The following is a 19,554-nucleotide window of genomic DNA, read 5'->3' as shown; positions in this document are numbered from 1 at the left end:
GGGAGCAGGGCGGCGGGGCCGCGGTGCGCGCTGGGACTCGTAGTCCCCAGCGCGGCGGCGGCGCGGTCTCCTCAGAGCGGCCCGCGCGGCGGGCGGCGCTGTGGCGCTGTGGCGGTGCCGGTGTCGGTGTGGCCGCGTCTCCCCGCCGCCGCCGCCGCTCCGCCGGCCCCTCACCGCCGGGCAAGATGGCTGCCGTCCGCAGGGCCCGCCGCGACTCCCGCTGCGTGGTGCGCTTCTCCGACCGAGAACTCTGCTAAGTGCCCCCCGCGGGGACCCGGCGGGACGAGGGGAAGGGGGCACGGAGCCCCGGCACGGGACGGAGCCGCCCGAGGGCCGGCAGCATGGTGAGAGGGGGCAGTGGGTGGCGGGGGGGGGGGGGAAGCGGGGGCTGCGCCCCGTCAGGCGGAGCCCCTGAGGGGATTTGGGGGCCGGCACCCCGCTCCTGGGGGGTTTGGGGTCTGAGGAGGCTGGGTCAGGGCGGCTCTGCCGGCAGCACCGCCGGGTCAGTGCACACCCGAGCCCTTTATGTCCCTCAGAACTCACCGCCCAGCTAAAACACCGATTTTCTGGCATAATGTCACTCCAAGCACATAGGCGTAACCGTGAGCTACTCCTCGTTTCCCTACAGTTCAGTAAGAGCCTTTGCCATCGGTCGCAGTTTTGCAGTGTCATCCCCGCTTATTCGCCAATTCCCAGCCCTCTCCGGCCTCGAACTCTTTTTCCTGCCTTTATTTTGCTACCCTGCAGTGCCGAGCCCCCTAGGAGGTGGCTGTTGTGCTCGGGGGAGAGCAGCACGCAATTGTTGATTGCAAAATAGTAAAAGCAGAACCACACGCATAAGCTGGTGTTTGCATTTGGCAAATGTTTTCCAAAGCTTTGCGAACAGATCGGAACCAAATCGACTCAGCAGACTTCTTTCCGCAGGTCGCAGGCTGGCTCTGGTGCTTGCTGTCTCCCTGTTGACCTTTTGGGTGATTTGCTGCCACTTTTCTCACGGAAAAATCGCTCGAGCTGCTCAGCCTGCGCTGGGGATGGCTCACTTTGTAAGCAGGATAGAGTCGCTGGTAGGTAGGACGGCTGACTTGTAGCACCAGGAAGGCCAATAGCATAGAGACAAACAGCCCTGATTCCTTTAAACTCCTGAGCAGTAACAGTGCAGGATCCTGTGAACCTGAGAAGCTGTAATTGCAGCTGAAGTATGTTTCCAGAATGCAGGGAAGGAGCCAGTTTTTACAAGTCAAAACCTGCCCCGGGTACGATCTCAGGAGCTGCCTGCCAGTGGTGATGCCTACTCTACTGGTGTGTTTATGTGTTTGTACTAGCAAAACCATGGGGATTTCACCGATCAAATAAAGAGCAGAAAGGCTGCTAATAGAGAAAAATTTTCCGGTCCAGTTAGCTGTGCAGCAGCAATGTGAAAGAATTGCATTACAGATAAATTTGGAGGGTAGCTTATGCTGCCACTGCTGCCAGAAGACAAACCTGTCAGATGAGAGACTGCAGAACAGACGTGAACTCAGCACAGAAAAAGTAAAGATGCGAGCCAAACTTTGGTTATAAAGACTTCTGTAATGCTTTTTTTTTTTTGTACAGCTGCTGGGCTTTGGAGTAGGTCTCCGTAGTATGGTGTATTTTTATTTTTTAATTTGAAATTGAGAGCACATTGAAGTTTTAAGGGGCATTGAACAGTATTTTGGAAGCATGTGGTCCAGAACCATGGCTGACTTTTGACTCGGAAATGAAGAGCAGGTAGGGCAGTTGAAACAAAGGCAAGGGGAAGAAAATGAAGACTCACGAGAAGTTACTGAAACCAAGTTTTTGAGCAGTAGGCAGAATCATAGAGTACCCTGAGTTGGAAGGGAGCAACAAGCTAGACTTGAGCCAACTTTAAAACCTAAATAATTCTGACTCTTATTGGCTTAAAATAACTTATTTGCAGACTTTGTAGTTTAAAGCTTTTAATGGGTGTGCCTTTATGTGCAGGGAGATAATGTGTTGATTTAGTTAGAAATAACTTTACTCGTCTCTGCATTTTGCAGATAAAACCAGGCTTCTTCTGCCCAGCCTGAGAGTTGCCTGGACAAAGCTCAGCTGCAGACCAGAAGCCTTGTGGCTCTGTGCAGGCAGAGGTGGGCCTTGTTTGTGCCAGCACCGTGCCGTAAGAACACAGATACAAGACATCTGTGGCAGGGCTCACTTGTTCCTGCCTGGCTCTGCCCGGCGTAGGTGTAGTCCCCGTGTGCTGAAGTACTCTGCTGATAGGTCTGCTGCGACTTGCACAACGTTAGCAGCCTGCAACCAAATTCTGGAGTGAAAAAAATGATGTTTCTGAGTTATTTACTCTTTGCTCAGATTTAAGGCTTTGGTATGTTCTGGCTTACCTACTTCCTCCTCTGAGAAATTTAAAATACACAACCTTCAGAATCCGTCTAGAAGCAGACACAGTGTCTATTTTAACCAAGCAATGCTGTTTGCATCATGAATTGTAAAAGATAAATCAACCAGTGTAGTAGTGAAAGCACGTCTACAGATGACAAGCCAGCCCAGTAAGTCTGTGGTAGTTCAGGGAACCAGGGACAAGTGCTACGAGCTGGACTCCAGGGATGTGCTTGTCACCAAGACAAGAGATTAAACTTTTGCCCGTCAGGTTTGCCAGCATTCTGGTTGATTGTGAGCTTCCAGATGCTATATAAATTCTATAAACTTTCTGAATGCAGAAATGCTTTGACGTCTGCGCTGATACTGTCAGGAGATAGGGATTTAATTATGAGAACTCCAAAGACTCTCACTAGTAAGTTTACAGGATGTCATTTTAAGTCTTTGAGGGCTATCTGCAGGAGGAAGGAGGGGGATGCAAAGCTTCTATAAGTGGTGCTGGTAATCTTAATGCCAGGTTTGCCTTCATAATCTCACTTAGTGTGACATACTTGCAGAGCTAGATGTGAATTTCAGCACAGAATCATAGAAAAACTGGGATGCCTCAGAAACAGCAAGAACTTTAAACAGATGTCTCAGTCTTTATTGATTTTTTTCTTTACTGGCATTTTGCTGCTGTTATTGTGGTGGCTTGTCAGTGATTTGGAATTTGTTTTATTTTAGCATAAATTCCATACAGTTGTAATGCATTTTAGCAATGAGAAATTTCCCTTTCTCAGGGAAAGCAGGATTGGGGAAGCTTTTCTTTCTTTTTTTTTTTTTTTTTAAGGAGGGGTGTTTTTAAGCTCTGCTCTTAATCTAGCTGTCTAACTGGTATGTTGGGCCTTGTTAAGTTCAGTAAAAGCTTTGTCTTATTTGTTTAACTTATCTCTCAGCAGTATTGTAAATAAAACCAGCCATCAAGCTCTCATGCTAGCTTCTTAACTCCTTTTTCAGTAGGGCAGGTACTTCATATTTTAATATGTAAGTTTTTGAGATTGCCCTTCTTGTCCCATAGTTTCATAAAGTAGCTATTGTTACTCTAAGAACTTGTCTTTTCATGCTTTCCTAAGTATTAAACAAATCCAAAATATTGGTTATCTTTACAATGAGAAGATAGGGGAAATCAGAAGATAATCACTATGAATTACATCTCAGTTTAATGAAGTTTTGGGTCTGTGTTTTGATGTGGATACTGAGTGTTTTTATTTGGGTATCGTGGCAGTGTGCTGGTGTATGTGAGCCTTCAAGTGATACATACCTAGGCTGTGATGGATCGATAGCACTGAAGGGCAAGAAACATCCTCATTGGGTTAATAGGAAAGTGCAAACAATATTGGTTAATTTAAGATTAATTTTTCTTGTCAATTAAGATTGATCAGTGGGAATAGACAGGTAAGATGTGGGAAGAGTGTGTTTTGTTTTTTTTTTAAATGTGTATCCTTGATAATTGTGTGTTATGAAAGTTCTGTGGGGACCTGCACTCTGTAATCACATCTGACTACTCTCTACTAGGCAGAAGCTGAAGAAGATTGTCACTCTGACTTGGTAAGAACTGATGACAACGAAAGATCTGGTGAAGCAAATCTTCAGGTATGTTGTATATGCTAACATTTTGTTTAATCACTGCTGTGATTTCAGCTGCACTGTTTATACTCATCTAGGTATCACATATTTGTTGCTATGACATGTGCTTAATGTCCCTGCCCCTCCAAAAGTGAAATTTTGCATTGTGTTCCGGATGTTAGTCAGCCATCAGGTATCTGTACAGATGGAAGATTGTGGCAGATCTGGAATTTCTTTGAAAATCTGTAGAAATCAGACAGCAATTTCTGTATGGGTTAAGCTCAGGCATAATGTGACGCTTTCTGCTGGAGCAAAAGTTGATAAAAGCAGTCTGATAGAACACCATGTTTTCTTGCATTTGCTGTTTTTTTGTGTCAGTGCTCCCTAGCACTCTTGACAACTGCTAGAAACACTTAAAGTGTAACTTCAAAGATGTTGAAAAAAATGCATGGCAAGAGTAACTTGTCTTGTTTCACAAAGCATAATGCTTTCGTTCTTAAAACAGAAAGGAATGTAAGGCCTCAGATGTATTTTATCTAAATGACAGCCTTGATTAGTATGCTTAGTGTGCCCTGGCAGCCAGGAGGGCCAACCGTGTTCTGGGGTGCATCAAGCACGGCATCGCTAGTAGGTCGAGGGAGGTGATTGTCCCGCTCTACTCTGCGCTGGTGCGGCCTCACCTCGAGTACTGTGTGCAGTTCTGGGCACCACAGTATAAAAAGGACATGAAACTGTTGGAGAGTGTCCAGAGGAGGGCTACGAAGATGGTGAAAGGCCTGGAGGGGAAGACGTGCGAGGAACGGCTGAGGGCACTGGGCCTGTTCAGCCTGGAGAAGAGGAGGCTGAGGGGAGACCTCATCGCAGTCTACAACTTCCTCGTAAGGGGGTGTCGAGAGGCAGGAGACCTTTTCTCCATTAACACCAGCGACAGGACCCGCGGGAACAGGGTTAAGCTGAGGCAGGGGAAGTTTAGGCTTGACATAAGGAGGGGGTTCTTCACAGAGAGGGTGGTTGCACACTGGAACAGGCTCCCCAGGGAAGTGGTCACTGCACCGAGCCTGACTGAATTTAAGAAGAGATTGGACTGTGCACTTAGTCACATGGTCTGAACTTTTGGGTAGACCTGTGCGGTGTCAAGAGTTGGACTTGATGATCCTTAAGGGTCCCTTCCAACTCAGGATATTCTATGATTTTATGATTCTATGCTTATGTACAAAAATGAGCTTTTCTACATTTTCATTTCAAGAATTAACTCATGCTCAAGATAGTTCTGCGTGAATAAGAATGCATGGTATCTCTCAAAAGCATATTTCCTGTGGAGTTTTAGGTCATAACCATGCTACTAAATGCACTTCTTGGAACATCCCAGTTTTTCTTCTGAGGCAGGCAGTCCAGATAAAGGCAATTGTGTTATTGAATGACGTTAAACAAATGCACGTGCACTTTTTAAAAAATTTACTATAAAACAATTGCTAATTCCATGCCTGAACCCACTGAAACCTTTTAAGACTTGGAAGTGTAACGCATAATTTGGAATTCTTTTGTGTGTTAGTACTGTATAATCTCTGCTTAGAAGACGTACTGTCTGAATATGTGATACTAAGTTGGAATTAATCGGATGTTTTAGGCAGAGCTCCAGATGTTCAGAGCTCAGTGGATGTTTGAGCTTGCCCCAGGTGTGAGTTCTAGTGGGTTGGAAACTCCGCCATGCAGAGCATCGCCAAGAGGACCTGGAGTGAAGTCTGCAGATACCAGAGGGAAACAGGAGATAGCAAAAGAGGAAAAGGTACAAAAATAAATGTATGATTCTATTATTTTCTGTCCCAAGTATAGCATTGAATTTTCTCATAAGTATTTCAATACTACTTCAATAATCGTGTCTTTTATTTCCTAAGATGGGGCTTAGGCTATTTTTTGGTTCTTTTCCATCTCGCCAGCTCCTTTTGGAATGGGTAGCTATCTGGTTTTGTAAAGCTACAAAGCTTTGCAAAGCATTGTCATAGCTGCAAGTCCAGCTGCTGTTCTAAAGGAGTCCAAGTACTGAAAAGAATTAATTTATATAACCCTGCAAAAAGTGGGTCACGGTGAGAGGATTGTGATCCAGTCAGAATAGTTTTGTTAACTTTCTTCACTTCTTACACTTCCAGCACCATGCTGTGATCCAGATCCAGGCTGGTGGGACTTTTTTTTAAACTTGTTTAAATCTTTTTTTAAAGAACTTGGAGAGATTGTTGTTTGGGAATTTCAGTTCTGGCTTGTCGCTTATGAATATGCTCTATCATCTTAAGTATAGAGTTATTTTGTGCTCCTTTGTAGAGTATAGTAGCTAAGATGAAAACTAATTTTAAATCAAATGGCATTGCTCTTGTATTTACAACCAACTTAAGTGTTCTGTGTAATTTATTCTGCAGGCAAAAGAACTTTTCCTGAAGGCGGTAGAAGAAGAACAAAATGGGGCCCTTTATGAAGGTAATAGGAAGTCTGTAGTGAGTGTCTTTGCTGCAGAATAATTTAACCTACTAATTTATGAGTAAGAGTGCATGATGACAGTACAGTGAACTTAAACTGAAGGCTAACAGTAATTTGAGAATTATTTGGATAAGCAAACAACCTTGCTGTAAAAGGAACCGTTGTATCACAGATCTAAGCTTGAAAGAATCAAGGAAATGATTTCTAGATTGTGGATAAAACATGAGAGTATTTTGAAATCTAAAAGTATTAGCATTAGCTTAAAGGGGAAAAAAAAAAGGCATGCAGAATCAAAAGGAGAAAACAATTATTCTCCACTTCCCACCAGCAAGTGATGCTCAGCCATATCATGAGAAGCAGGGCCTTGATACATGTAGCAGTTGCTTGGGAGGACTGTTCCTACACGTACATCCATATGAGACCTCAGAAGCAAGGTCCTACACCAGACAGATAAATTACTGAGCATGTGTTGGGACAGCTGTTTTCAGACCACACTTTTTATCTGCTGACCTGGCCCAGTTCTCCAGAATCCAAGTGACATTTTAAGCCTGCTTCTGATGTCTGCTGATACCTGATGTTTGTGAGGCAGTTATGTGAGGCAGCTTCTTCATGCTCAAGTACAGTACAAGCCTAGCTTGGAGTCTAAATGCTAAAGTTAAGAATGATCTGTTCAGCTGAGGCTGCTGCTATTCCTTATCCTCCCCAGCCACAGGATACTAGCTGTCAGTCAGCAGCACTGACAAGTACTCAAGGGAACACGAACACTTACCCCAAACTCAGGCTTCTCAGACTCATTAGTGTAACAAGTTCTGAGCTCCAAACTCACCAATGGTTTGGTTTGGTTCTTTTTTAAAGGTCCAAACTGATGGAGAATGGCCATCTGGCCTTAGTATCATCACACGGGAGTAATCATGTGGGGATGTAAGGAGGCACATAAACACAGTCTTTTTTAATACTGGTGTTAAGATAACGTGTGCATGTACAATGAACCCATTGCCTTCTGAAGGATCCACAGAGTTAACTCAGAAGAAAGCCATGCTGCAGCTTAAGTAACAGTTCTTTCACAGAGGGTGTTTTTCCTTTGCCTCTTTCTCTGCTCAGTGTTTGTAGCATCTTTGGAGTGTTAAAGGCAGAAGTACTTTCTCCTGAGTGCTGGATGAAGCCCCAGCTGTCAGTTCTCTCTCACATCCCATAGTCTTTTGTTTGCTTTTTGAAAAGGCTGCTTTCAAACCAGTCAGGTTCCTCATCCTCAGAGTTTTGAGTGGCTTGCTCCTGTGCCTTCTGTAGCTTCCATGGTAAAATGTATTTCTTTTGGGTCTCTTGTTGACGTTTTTTAAACATACAACAATATTGTTTGAGATTTCACCTATATAATGTCAGGTATGTCTGAATATTTGTCTGTACTACATTGGGAATTTAAGGTATACCTACATCTTCTTTCAAATTAGGTTTTATGTTAAAATTTAGTTATGTTAAAATTTATTAGGTTTTATGATCAAATTTATGTTAAAATTTGTTTTTTTTTTTAGGTTATTTATGACATCAATGCTTAAAAGCTTTATGGCTTGTTGGAAAAACTTTAAGTCCTTTGCAACAAACAAAATGAGGACTTACAGCATGTACTGTCAAATTTTGTCCTCCATGACTGATTTTTTTTTTTTTAGTGGTTAAGGCAAATCTGTAAAGGCTGAAATGTGAGAAATTGTTATTATGGAAGAGTATATGAAGTTTTTAGTTTTGACAGTGTTTGATTTGTCTTTCTTCTGTAATGAATTTATACCTAATCAGTTTAGATTAAGCAGGATTTACTATGCGAAGACATTTTCCGCGTTTTTTAATACTTTTAGTCAAAGTCATCTCTCTGAAAAGAAATGTTTGCTTTTAACATATAGGCATCAGACACATTTAAATATTACACCTTTTGTTTTCAGCCATCAAGTTTTATCGTCTAGCCATGCAGCTTGTACCTGACATAGAGTTTAGGATCACCTATACACGGTCCCCAGATGGTGACGGAGTTGGAAAGAGGTGGTAAGTGTGAAAATTTACTAATTAAGTGCATAGAGTATTGAAACCTGAGTAAAACAATTTACAGTGTGTCCTGTAGGTACTGGGGCTTTCCATTGTAATCATCAAAATAAAGGAAGGTTTGTTGAGTATAACACCTTGCTACGGTTTTAGTCACGACAGGCCCAAACATAATTCTCCTCTCTTTATGTTTTAAAACCCTTTGATAGGTCTGCTAGTTGCTGACTGGGCTCTTTATTCTCAGCTCATTCCATTAAGCTTGTCTGGAGTAGAATTAAATGATACTAAAAAGTGACTGGAAGATCTTTCAGCAACTCTGTATCCCTATACAGGAGAAGGAAAGTATTTTGTGATGAGATGAAGGAGAGTTGTGTGGTTTGTGGTTACTTTGTGCAAGCAAGCATGAGCCTGTTAAAGGATCGTATTGCAACATACAACTTAAATATGATCTAGCAAATTGGTGTAAAGATAAGGACACCTGTTGTTATGTCCGATATCAAAGTTTTGGCATTCTCTCTTTCTAGTGTTGAGGATAACGAAGAGGATGGCAAAATGGCTGATCTCCTGTCAGATTTCCAGCAACAGTTAACTCTTCAGGACTCTTCCGTCAAACTTTGTCAGCCTGAGCTTGATGTTAACCAGACCCATATCTCAGGTATGAGCTAAGGTGGACTTCAGGAGTTCAGAGGAAGAATTTTTATAGATCATGTGTTTCACTTGTCTTTATTAAAACATTTACCTTTTTCATTCTAAAGGTAATTTTAGAGAAAAGTATACAGTATCCCTTTATTTACTTTTATAGTTATATCTACTTTTTCATGGATGGTTTTGCCTTAAACCTACAACCTTTTTAATGTATTTATGTATTTCTAATGTATGTATGTTTTTAATATATTTTTTTATGGTTTGTGTTGTCTTTATTTTTTGTTTACACATATCTATTACAATTCTTCAGTAAGAGAGGTGTTGTTCTGTGAAGGGATCTGTATTTCTGTGTTTCCTGTTTTTTATCTGATTCTCTATCAGTTATCACTTGTGGGAGTGCAGCAACATTTTTTTTAAGAAGCTTGATTTTACACTAAAAGCCAAAAATCTAGTAAACTGCAATCTTTGCCATGGTATTTACAGGTAGTTACTGTTTAATGTGCCTTTGTGCCTCAGCTATTTTCTCTTGAATTTCGCTCAAAGCTGTTAGCTGTTACACTGAGGAAAGTCCTTGAGTCTTATGTGGATGTGGTGCTACAGGTCAAGGCATAGGTCCCAGAAAGCAGCACTTGTTGAAAATAAATGAAATGCGATTCCTAACAATAGAAGATCAGTAAACAAGATTATTAACAACTGAAACAGAAAACACAGGGAGGCAGAAAGTTATAAGAAGGAAATGAAACCAAAATTCTCAGGACATTCTCACTGAATTTCTAATGCTAGGAAAACTCTCATATGATCTTGTGGAGCTTTGATGAGGATTCTGTCATTATCTACTAGTACATTAGAAGACGTTTTTAAGCAATGCTCTGTGAAAACGTTTTGTAACATATGATAACACTAACATTTTCCTAACATCACTGGACTTGTACCACGAAATACAGTGATATGACACCAATTTTGTGGTGGATACATTGTTCTTAGATTTTTTTTTATCCAATATGGAACGTGATCTGATCTTGTCTTGCCAAAGCAGTATGCTTTGAGGTAATGTTACACTTTAGATCAGTTGGAATAAAAAAGCAGCTTTATAGACACTGAATGTGGAATGTAGATGTGGAATTTGGTACCTTACAAGTACTCATATTTGTAGTCTAACACTACATCCTGTTGTTTTAACATAATGCAATTGAGTCTTAACTTTTGATTTTTTTTTCCATTTTGTTACTTTTTTCTAATATATATTTTAACTTCCTTATTAAAGGAGACTGTTCTTGGTAGCCTCCCTGATATCTGGAAGCAGTGTGGAAAAACAGATTTTTTTTTTTTTTTTTTTTTGTGGAAAGTCAGAATGTCTGTAACTGAAATGCAGACAAACTATTGATTTACACATTACAATCTAACAAGAAACTGTTTTCTATTTGCAGCATTGCCTTTGGAAGTACTGATGTACATCTTCCGATGGGTGGTTTCAAGTGACTTGGACCTAAGATCATTAGAGCAATTATCTCTTGTTTGCCGAGGATTTTACATTTGTGCCAGGTATTGTAGATAATTTATCTAGAGTAAAGCTTCTCTCTGCTCTAAGGAAGAAAAAAGGTGTTTTATGCGCAAGCATATATAAACAGTATGTAGAGGTGGATGACAAATTCATAGAACAAAATTGTCAATATTGAAGGGGTCAGGTTTTTTGTTTTCTTTCATTGGTTTGTTTTTCCTGCAGCCCACTAAATCGTACGTGTAGGACCATGTCCTGCATTTTCTTCCCATGGCAAGTACTGTGTTATGCTCCTCACAGTTAATCAGCTTTTGAGTATGCCACTGGTTGGTATGTTAGATGAATAAATTGTAATAAAAGTTGCTGAAAGCATTATTTCTTCTGCCTTGTTTGAAAGTCAGAGTTGCAGGGTCTCTAGAATGTATATTTTGTCATTATCCTCGTGGCCACAGAGAGGAGTGCCAGACTGATGAAGTGCTCTTCTGTACTTGGCTGAAAATTACATTGTGTTCTTGGGTTTCTTGAGGAAAAGGAAACGGTTTTCAAATGCTCCAGAATTAAGGGAATGAACGATGTTAAATTATGGTACTCTATGAGCCACAGTAACTCAAGAAAGTTTATTTCAGTTGCATTCAAACCAAATTAAAGGCATTTGTTGCTCTGATACATAAAAGATAAATTTTGCAGGAAAGTTTTGAGTTAAAAGTTTTACTTTTTTTCTTATTTTTACTAGAGATCCTGAAATCTGGCACCAAGTCTGTTTGAAAGTGTGGGGCAGGAGTTGCAATAAGCTTGTTCCATATTCTTCTTGGAGGGAAATGTTTTTGGAAAGGCCTCGCGTTCGATTTGATGGTGAGGTGTACTTTGGGAAACAGATTCTTGTTACTGCATGTAACTGTGACAGGAACAATTGGATGGGGTTTATGTTTGACATTCTTAGACCTGATCTGAATTTGTTGGGACCGCCTGGACGTGGTCCTGGGCAACCAGCTCCGGGTGGTTCTGCTTGAGCAGAGGGTTTGGAGCAGGTGCCTTCCAGAGCTCCCTTCCAGCCTTGACCGTTCTGTGATTCTGTGGGCCAAGGATCTGTACGAATATGTACGAAATCCCACAGAAATCTTACGAATCTGTAGAATATCTGTAAAAATAAAGGGGAGGGTGTACAGGACAAACAAAAAACTTCCGTGTATTTAAGTAACAAAAACTCAAAAGTTTTGGGTTACCATTTTTAATCTTAAGTATTTTATGCATTTTATTTTTGTTCCTATACTTATTTCCTTCATTCCTGTAGGTGTGTACATCAGCAAGACAACGTACATACGCCAAGGAGAACAATCTCTTGATGGTTTCTATAGAGCATGGCACCAAGTGGAATATTACAGGTAGAACTGTAGTACAATGAGTGAGTGAAATGTTTCTCTCTCTTAAGTTCTTTAGATCCAGCCCTTGATATCTCAAACATTAATCACCCTGTAAAACCCAGTGGAGCTCTTACTGTGTGCAAGGCTATATATATTTTTTTGAGAACAGGTCTTAAGAAATAGTGCCTGTTACAATAATTAGAGGCGGGCTTAGAAACACATTTCATGTTCGGTTATGCTGTTTCATGTGGATAGAAGTTCAACAGTAATAACACTAATACACAAATTTCATTCACCAAATCACTTCTGTTTTACATTTCTGATATAATAATTGCTTTTAGCAAAGGGAAAACAAGTGATTATACGAGAGCTGTTTTTTTACTTCATTTGTAACCAGTTTTAAGTAATCCAGAGGCTGAGCTTTCTCAACTTACTGTAAATACCTTGCTATTGGTTTCTTCGGGCTATTTTTCTTTTGTCCTTCATTCTGCTGTTCACTAAGTTTGTTCCACTCCACTGTCTCTTCCGAGGCTGGAAACTTAATAGAAATTGTTGAATCTCATGGCTATTAAGAGTCTCTCAAACATCAAGATGGTGTCTGGGTAGTGTAAAAATTAATCAGATCCCAGATCCTGAAAAAGACCATGTGACATTGTCCATTTCATACTAACACTGTAATTAAGATTTTATTGCATATCTATCAATAGGTGCTGGGAATGGAGAAAACTTTATTGACTCCAGCCTCCAGAAAACTTTATTGACTGGAGTTTTGACTCCAGGATAGCCTCCTTGCTTTAATGAGAGCTGGCGAAGCTCCCAAATTGCTGTCCTTTTGCATAACTCCTCATAACTTGGTCTTTTAATCTTCAGAACTGCCTTTTGGGTTTTGATCTTTTTTTTCTGCTATCTCCTTCTGTAAAACATCCAGTGATTTAATAAATAAATAAATAAATCTAGATTTATATTATGTAATTTATATTTTTGCAGGTATTTGAGATTCTTTCCAGATGGTCAAGTTATGATGCTAACAACTCCTGAAGATCCTCAATCCATCGTTCCTCGCTTACGGACTAAAAATACAAGGTTAGTGACAGAAAATATTTAGCTGTACAGTTTCCCTATTGCTTCTCCATGGCAATTTCCACTTACTTTTGTGTCCAATTCTATATCTGGGCTTAGCAAAACGAGGGTAAAAATGTAATGTTGTACAAAAACTACTGAGAACAACTGCTTTCTCCCCTTTCCTTGACTGTGTTTGTGAAGGACAGTGAAGTTTTTGGTGGGACTTGTGTAAATTATTGCCTGATTTCTTTTTGATATTTGTATGAACTTACTAAAAATGCAGAAAATCATTTGGGACATCACAACAGGCTTGAGCTGTTCACCAGAAACCTGAAAATACTTAGCAGTAGGCTGGACAGGACAGTAACGATAATAAGTTCATCAGTTCTATCTGGGAAAATTAAAGCAGCCTTCCAAAAATGATTTCTTGATTTCATACTAAAAATGAGCCTGGTATTTACCAAATGCAAGTAAAAATAGGCCTCCTGGATAATGATACATAGTTATCTTTTCGTTACTGACATTTGTAGAAAACTCTTTTGGGACAACAAACTTCTTTGCCCTTGACGATATACTTCTCTTAACCTTCCAGAACGGATGCAATCTTACTTGGCCATTATCGTCTTTCCCAGGAAACAGACAATCAAACCAAAGTATTTGCTGTAATAATGAAGAAAAAGGAAGAGGTCAGTAGAACACACAGAATAGAGAAAAGTAATTTAAGGAGAGGGCTTTTTAATAAGTCTCAGACTGAATATTTTAAGGCTCACAAAGATTTGTATTACACCAGAGGATTGAAAAATGAATGTTGAAAAATGTTTAACATAAATACATAAATGTGATGAATTGTCTTTTTTCCTGGAATCTGTAATAATCCTGATTAAGACATAAATATTTGGTTCACAGTTGAGCAATGGTTCTCCCCTTTAGGCTGAATTGACATGTGAGGTGCTGTTAGGTAGTTTGTAACAAACAGGAGGGAAGGGTGGAAAGAGGTCATTTTGAGATCAGTTTTTGACCATGCACATAGATGTTGCACAGCATCAAATGAAAAGAAATGAGTTAGTAGTGTTACCTTACTCTACAGCGAGTTTATGTAGTTTGGGTGGTGTCTTCCATTCGTATTTTCCTGTGAAAACTTCTATAATCAACATCTAAATTCAAAACTATTTTCTTTGCACAGAAACCAATTGACTACCACAAATACAGGTACTTCCGTCGTGTTCCTGTACAAGAAACAGATCACAGTTTTCATGTAGGGCTGCAGTTGTGCTCCAGTGGGCGCCAGAGGTTCAACAAACTGGTTTGGATACATCATTCTTGTCACATAACTTACAAGTAAGTAAATGCAGAGTGAGATCAAAGAAGGATACTTAATTGTAGAAACACATGTGACATGAATTTATCCAGAACTTAGGTTCAGAAAATGTGTAGGCTCTGAGACTGATGAGGCTCTAACAAAATGTCCTGGAAACAGTAGCTGGTCCTGATTTGATGTATTGTAGTGAACTTTAAGAAATCCCAAGATCTGAATAACTTTTTTTAGTGGTATGGTAAGTGCTGAGTAGCTGAGTTGCAGCATTGTAGTCATTTAAAGGATCCATACACAGTGTTCAAATGACTTCAGTGTGATGCCAGTAAAAGTGTGTGGAAAGCCTATATTCATTAAGGTCTATCTCTGTTGTCCTGTGACCGTGCAAGCTGTAAACACCACTATGTGAGGGTCCCTGCACCCACTGTGTGGGCACTCTGGTGCTTGCAGACCACAGAATCCAGCCGCGCAAAGTGTTCTGCATGGTGTGACCTAGCCAACATTCACGTGCTTTCAGAACGAGGCGGTGTGAAAGATACATGCATTCCAGCTGTAGTTTGCACGTGCCATACTGTGGAACTTGACTGCATAATTGAGGGAGTTAAACGGCAACTTGTGTCTGATTTAACTTCTCTAATGCTCTTTGCAGATCGACTGGTGAGACAGCAGTTACTACTTTTGACATTGACAAGATGTACACCCCTCTGTTCTTTGCACGAGTGAAGAGTTTTACTGCATTCTCAGAAAAGCCGCTCTAAGAAACACCTTTTCCTCTCACAACTCTTGCATGAATAAAAGGTTGTAGCTAATGAGCACTTAAGTTATAAATGTGTATATATTTGGAGCATTTTAAAATTCTGGGGTTGGTAGTTTTTTCTGTTTCTTTTTTCTGAAGGCAGTATGTTCCATTTGATTATGGCTGGGGATTCGTTTTGAGATCAAGCTTAAACACCTTTATGTTGTGACAAGAATTTGATAACAAAGTTTTTATTTTTTTTAAACAGATTTTATAAATCAGTCTGCTTAAAATGTGAGTCTTCATCTGCCCGGACACTGGTTTGTCCAAAAGGAATTGTTATAGGAAAATCTCATTGTCCACAGGACAGTGCTTGTGGTCTCTGGTGAAGGCTTGACATGTGAAGGGGAGAAAGCTGTTTTATATTTGTTAAGCTGTGTGACTTAAAAGAACTTCAAATAAATGTTTTCTTTAAATTAAATTTATTTTGTTTGCCTTCAAGATCTGGCATTATGTTGACATCAACCTTAAGGAAAAAACAATCCAGGGCAAGCAGTCACGAATATAATGTTTAAATGCAGAGGTACATCCCCACCAATGCAGTGATTCCAGCTGGTCTTAAACGTAACTTGAGCTTTACACAAGTTCAGTGGAGCCTGCCTTCTCAACAGGATGGACGTAAAAGGGAGGAGGACGTGGGCAGCGAGCTGTCCTCTTGTACTGTAGGCCAAGCTGGCAGGGTGCGTGGCTCTGCTTGGGAAGTGTCACAGTGCAGTGGTGAAACGCTTGTGTGTGTACTGCTTCTGCGTTGGCAAGGTCTGACTGCACGGGTAAGCAGGCCTCACTTAAACGTGTTTGTAACGTGCTATAACCCTTCATCTAACCTCGCTACAGATGCTGTAAATCCTTTGAGCATTTGTTGTACTAAGATAAATTGTGAGGCTGCTGTAGATGTTCAGGTGCTGTGTACTGCTAATCATGAAGTGTACCTTGAGATTGGTGCAGCTACCGTATGCTGCTTCTCCTGCATATATTGCTTGGGGGTGTAGTGCAGACACTGTAATACAGCTTACCATATGTATCTCGGGTTCTGAAAGAGCTGCAGCTTTTTAGTGTAGTTTTTTAAAGCCATTTTGCATAATTTGCCTTTGAACATCTCATTTCGAAATACGGACCTGGACTTGAGAACTGAAGTCTGAAAGAGCTGCGGAAAGAACTATTCTTGTTCCATAATTTATAAAGTGTATCTTTGCAAGAAGCTACACGATTAAAAATACATCAATAAATCATGATTTTGAACACACAATCCCTTGCAATTTCTTATTTTGCCAAGAAAACATTATTTTCATACAATAAAAGATGATTACTTAGGAGTTACCATGGATGAACTGCGTGTTAGGCAAGACTGACAGAATTAATCTCTTAATGACTTCTTATTATGCCACTTTCAGGTTCTCAGAAAAGCAGAGGAGCTTTCAGGTACATGAGTTCTGGGTAAGGAGCTGGTCTTTTGTAGCTGACTGATGAGACTTCGCCTACAACCCTTTGGCCGATGCCCTTAGACCCCAGGGCTGCACTTGTACTCTTACATCATACAACAGAACGAGTGTATTGTACTCTTGTAATTGTTGAAGGGAAACACAATTGCTTAGAACATTGGCTTCATGCTTTGAAGATGAGTAACAAAATATTGCCAAATTTGTAATTGAGAAAAGATGTTAGTTACCTACACTTCTGTTGATGGTGGTATGGATCTGGTTCTGCCTTCATGAGAAACACAGAAAGCTTTTGTGACAAGAATCAGAAGGTGGTTCTGATTATTAGTTTTGTCCAGTAACTAAATTCCATGGAGTAGGGCTCCCTTTCAATTCAAAGCCCTTTTCAGACCAAGATTTCTGCTGTTTCTGAGCTTTCTCTTTTCCTGCCTTTGTTGTATGTTTGAAATGTACTCTGGGCACAGAGGAGAAACTAGCTAGGGTCCTGTTATAAACTGAGATCTTTTACAAACTGAGATCTTGGTTCAGCAAAAGTCTTGGCAATTATTTAAGGTATATATTAATTGCTCCTTCACCAAGAAAGTTACATGAGCCTCCTGTGAGATGGAGCTATGACTAACATGTCTGTTCCTCTACGTTTAGCAGTAAGAGAATCGAGCTAGTTTGTCTTTCAAAATGCTTTACCGTCGGCAAACACTATTGCTGTCTGGTCATGTGCGACTATTAAGATTGTAGTTCTTTCAACAAAAAAGGGCAAGTGGTTGTTCTTCCTCTCTTCTATGTAGGAATTTTTAATAGTCCAAGGCTTTAATAGCCAGAGGCTCTATGTTCGTACAATTTAGTTTTATTGTCCTTTTAATTACCATATAAAGACACTAGTTGGTGTAACTAGTTTACTGCTGGCAAATTGTCCTTGGCTAATTACATTAGTACCTCTAATGAAAGAATCAGGGATACACACTTGCACAGTCCTTTGTTCCCTAGACTTTTTTTGGGGGGTGAGACAAGTCCTCTTATAAATGGAAGGAGGGCTACAAAAGGGAACAGAATCATAATTTTCAAATTAAAAATAGCTTATGGCACTGCCAGAGCACTCTGACCACACCCCCACCGTACAATTAAACAGTCAAAGTGCTAAGCAAATTTTGTGGGGAGAAGGTGCTCAGATGACCAAATGTCGTGCTAATTTGGCTTGGTCTAATCAAAGCCAATTAAACCTTTGTGTGTAATGCTGGTCTGTAGAGGTGGGGAGAGGAGGGAGAGTGATTCAGTGCTCTAAGTGATCACCTGCAGACACTTTCCAGTCGCTGAGCTCAGCTCCCCTCTCAGAAAGCTGGAGCTAAACCAGTCTGAACTTCAAAAACACACATTTATACAAGGTTTTTAAAGAAAGAATACAATGGAATATATATTTTTTAATTTTTATTTTTTTTAAACCCAAGAAATTTCCACTGGAATGTATGCCAGTATATTTGGAAACTTGTCAACATTGAAATGGCAAATGTAGCCCATTTGAAGGGGTCCAGGTGTACCCATGCTGCCGTGTGCTCTTCATTCAAGGCCGTAAGAGATGGTAAAATGACACTGTAGTCTTGTGTGGTTTTTTAATAGAACACACATCCTGAATAGAAAAAAGAAAAAAAAAAAGACGTGCTTCTAAAGGTAATATTCTTACATATTTCAGGACTGGCAACCTTCCTACCTCAGCAGCTGCAGGTATTCCGGCATCTTTTGAATAGTTCTGGGGCATGCTTAATAATTCAGCCTCAGAATGCTCTGTGAGGAATAGCTGGGTAAGATGCAGAGCTAAGAAAAGTGAGATGAGTAAATCCTGGCAAATTATTCTTCAGTGTGGAGAGACGAGATGAGTAGACACCTTTTCACACATTTTTGTTTCTGAATTAATGGATCTTCCCCTGAGAAAGTAAGTAGAAATGCTTAACCCTGCGTGTTTCCAGGCTAAATTTACACCCCAAATAAATTTATTTTCATTAATTCTACTTCCATTACTGTAACAGAAAAATAGCTAGATGAATTCTACAGTAGTAAATAATGTAAAAATTGCTTGTCACAACTTTCTTTTATAAAAGATACCTTGTCTACAAGCTGGTAGGACGTTTGGTCATATATAATGCAAAGAGCAAATCAGACTGAAAATATGGAACATTTGCTTTTAATAAGACTGTTGACAGCACATGCATAATTTTATGATGCATTAAACAACAAAATTATAGAGAGCTACATGGAATTGCTTTTCCATAAACATTCAACCAGTGGAGAAAGGTGATAAGACAGGCCACAAGTACACTTTGGAAATGATGGTAAATAAATTATATTAACTAGTATAATCCATAAATAAAGAATGAAACAATATAGCACGTAGGTCTGTTTAACAACTAACCATATATATATTTATATATAGCTTTTGTTAGCAAAAGTTGCTAAAACAGAAATTCTGCCTGATTTAATTTAATTTTATATGTTTTTGCAAAGGAATGTGCTTGTTTGATTCCCCACCTCCACCTCAGCAGTGGTACCCCTCCGTGCAGGTGGTTTGTAAGGAAGAGGAGCTTTGGGATGTGCTGTGTGTCCTTACTGCTCTCAGCACACAGTTTGGCCATTAGGTGGCACGCTGCAGTTGGAAGTGTTCTTGGGTACTTAATATTTATTTTTTCCTTACAACTTGAGAACATTCCAGAAAAAGAGAAAATGCAACAAGCTGTAGGTTTAGCCTGCCGGGCATTCAGCTCCTTGCCTTTCTGCAACGGGAGATGTCCGTGATAAGGGAGCTGAATGGGGATAAAGAGGTAAGCCAGCTCCTCAAAGGGATTTTCAGTATCTGAATCTGAGTGGAGTTTTCAGTCCTGAATTTGCTTCCCAAACTCCAGAACAGCTTCTAAATGGGAAGCAAAGCAGAAGATGTGCTAAATGGCAGCATCCTTAAACGATGAAGGATGGTACGCTGT

The 19,554-nt window shown here is 40.2% G+C and overlaps 1 protein-coding gene across 1 annotated transcript; it reads left to right on the top strand.

The window, feature by feature from the left end:
- Positions 1-88: 88 nt before the first annotated feature.
- On the top strand, positions 89-16,398 carry FBXO9 (F-box protein 9). The gene is made up of 13 exons (XM_072036371.1): positions 89-344; positions 3,931-4,008; positions 5,609-5,767; positions 6,393-6,450; positions 8,382-8,481; positions 9,003-9,133; positions 10,551-10,665; positions 11,355-11,473; positions 11,913-12,003; positions 12,970-13,065; positions 13,637-13,730; positions 14,228-14,382; positions 15,006-16,398. Exons 1-13 carry the CDS (start codon positions 342-344, stop codon positions 15,112-15,114), a joined length of 1,308 nt encoding a protein of 435 aa, XP_071892472.1. The 5' UTR covers positions 89-341; the 3' UTR covers positions 15,115-16,398.
- The last annotated feature ends 3,156 nt before the right edge of the window (positions 16,399-19,554 follow it).

This window comes from Anas platyrhynchos, chromosome 3 (genome assembly GCF_047663525.1).
Source record: "Anas platyrhynchos isolate ZD024472 breed Pekin duck chromosome 3, IASCAAS_PekinDuck_T2T, whole genome shotgun sequence".
Lineage (NCBI taxonomy): Eukaryota > Metazoa > Chordata > Aves > Anseriformes > Anatidae > Anas > Anas platyrhynchos.
This window is presented reverse-complemented; position numbering and strand designations above follow the sequence as displayed.

Excerpts from the sequence above, each read along its gene's own strand:
- FBXO9 (XM_072036371.1), top strand. Across the intron at positions 6,451-8,381 it reads AAATGGGGCCCTTTATGAAG|CCATCAAGTTTTATCGTCTA; the intron begins GTAATAGGAAGT and ends TTTTGTTTTCAG. Across the intron at positions 11,474-11,912 it reads GCCTCGCGTTCGATTTGATG|GTGTGTACATCAGCAAGACA; the intron begins GTGAGGTGTACT and ends TCATTCCTGTAG.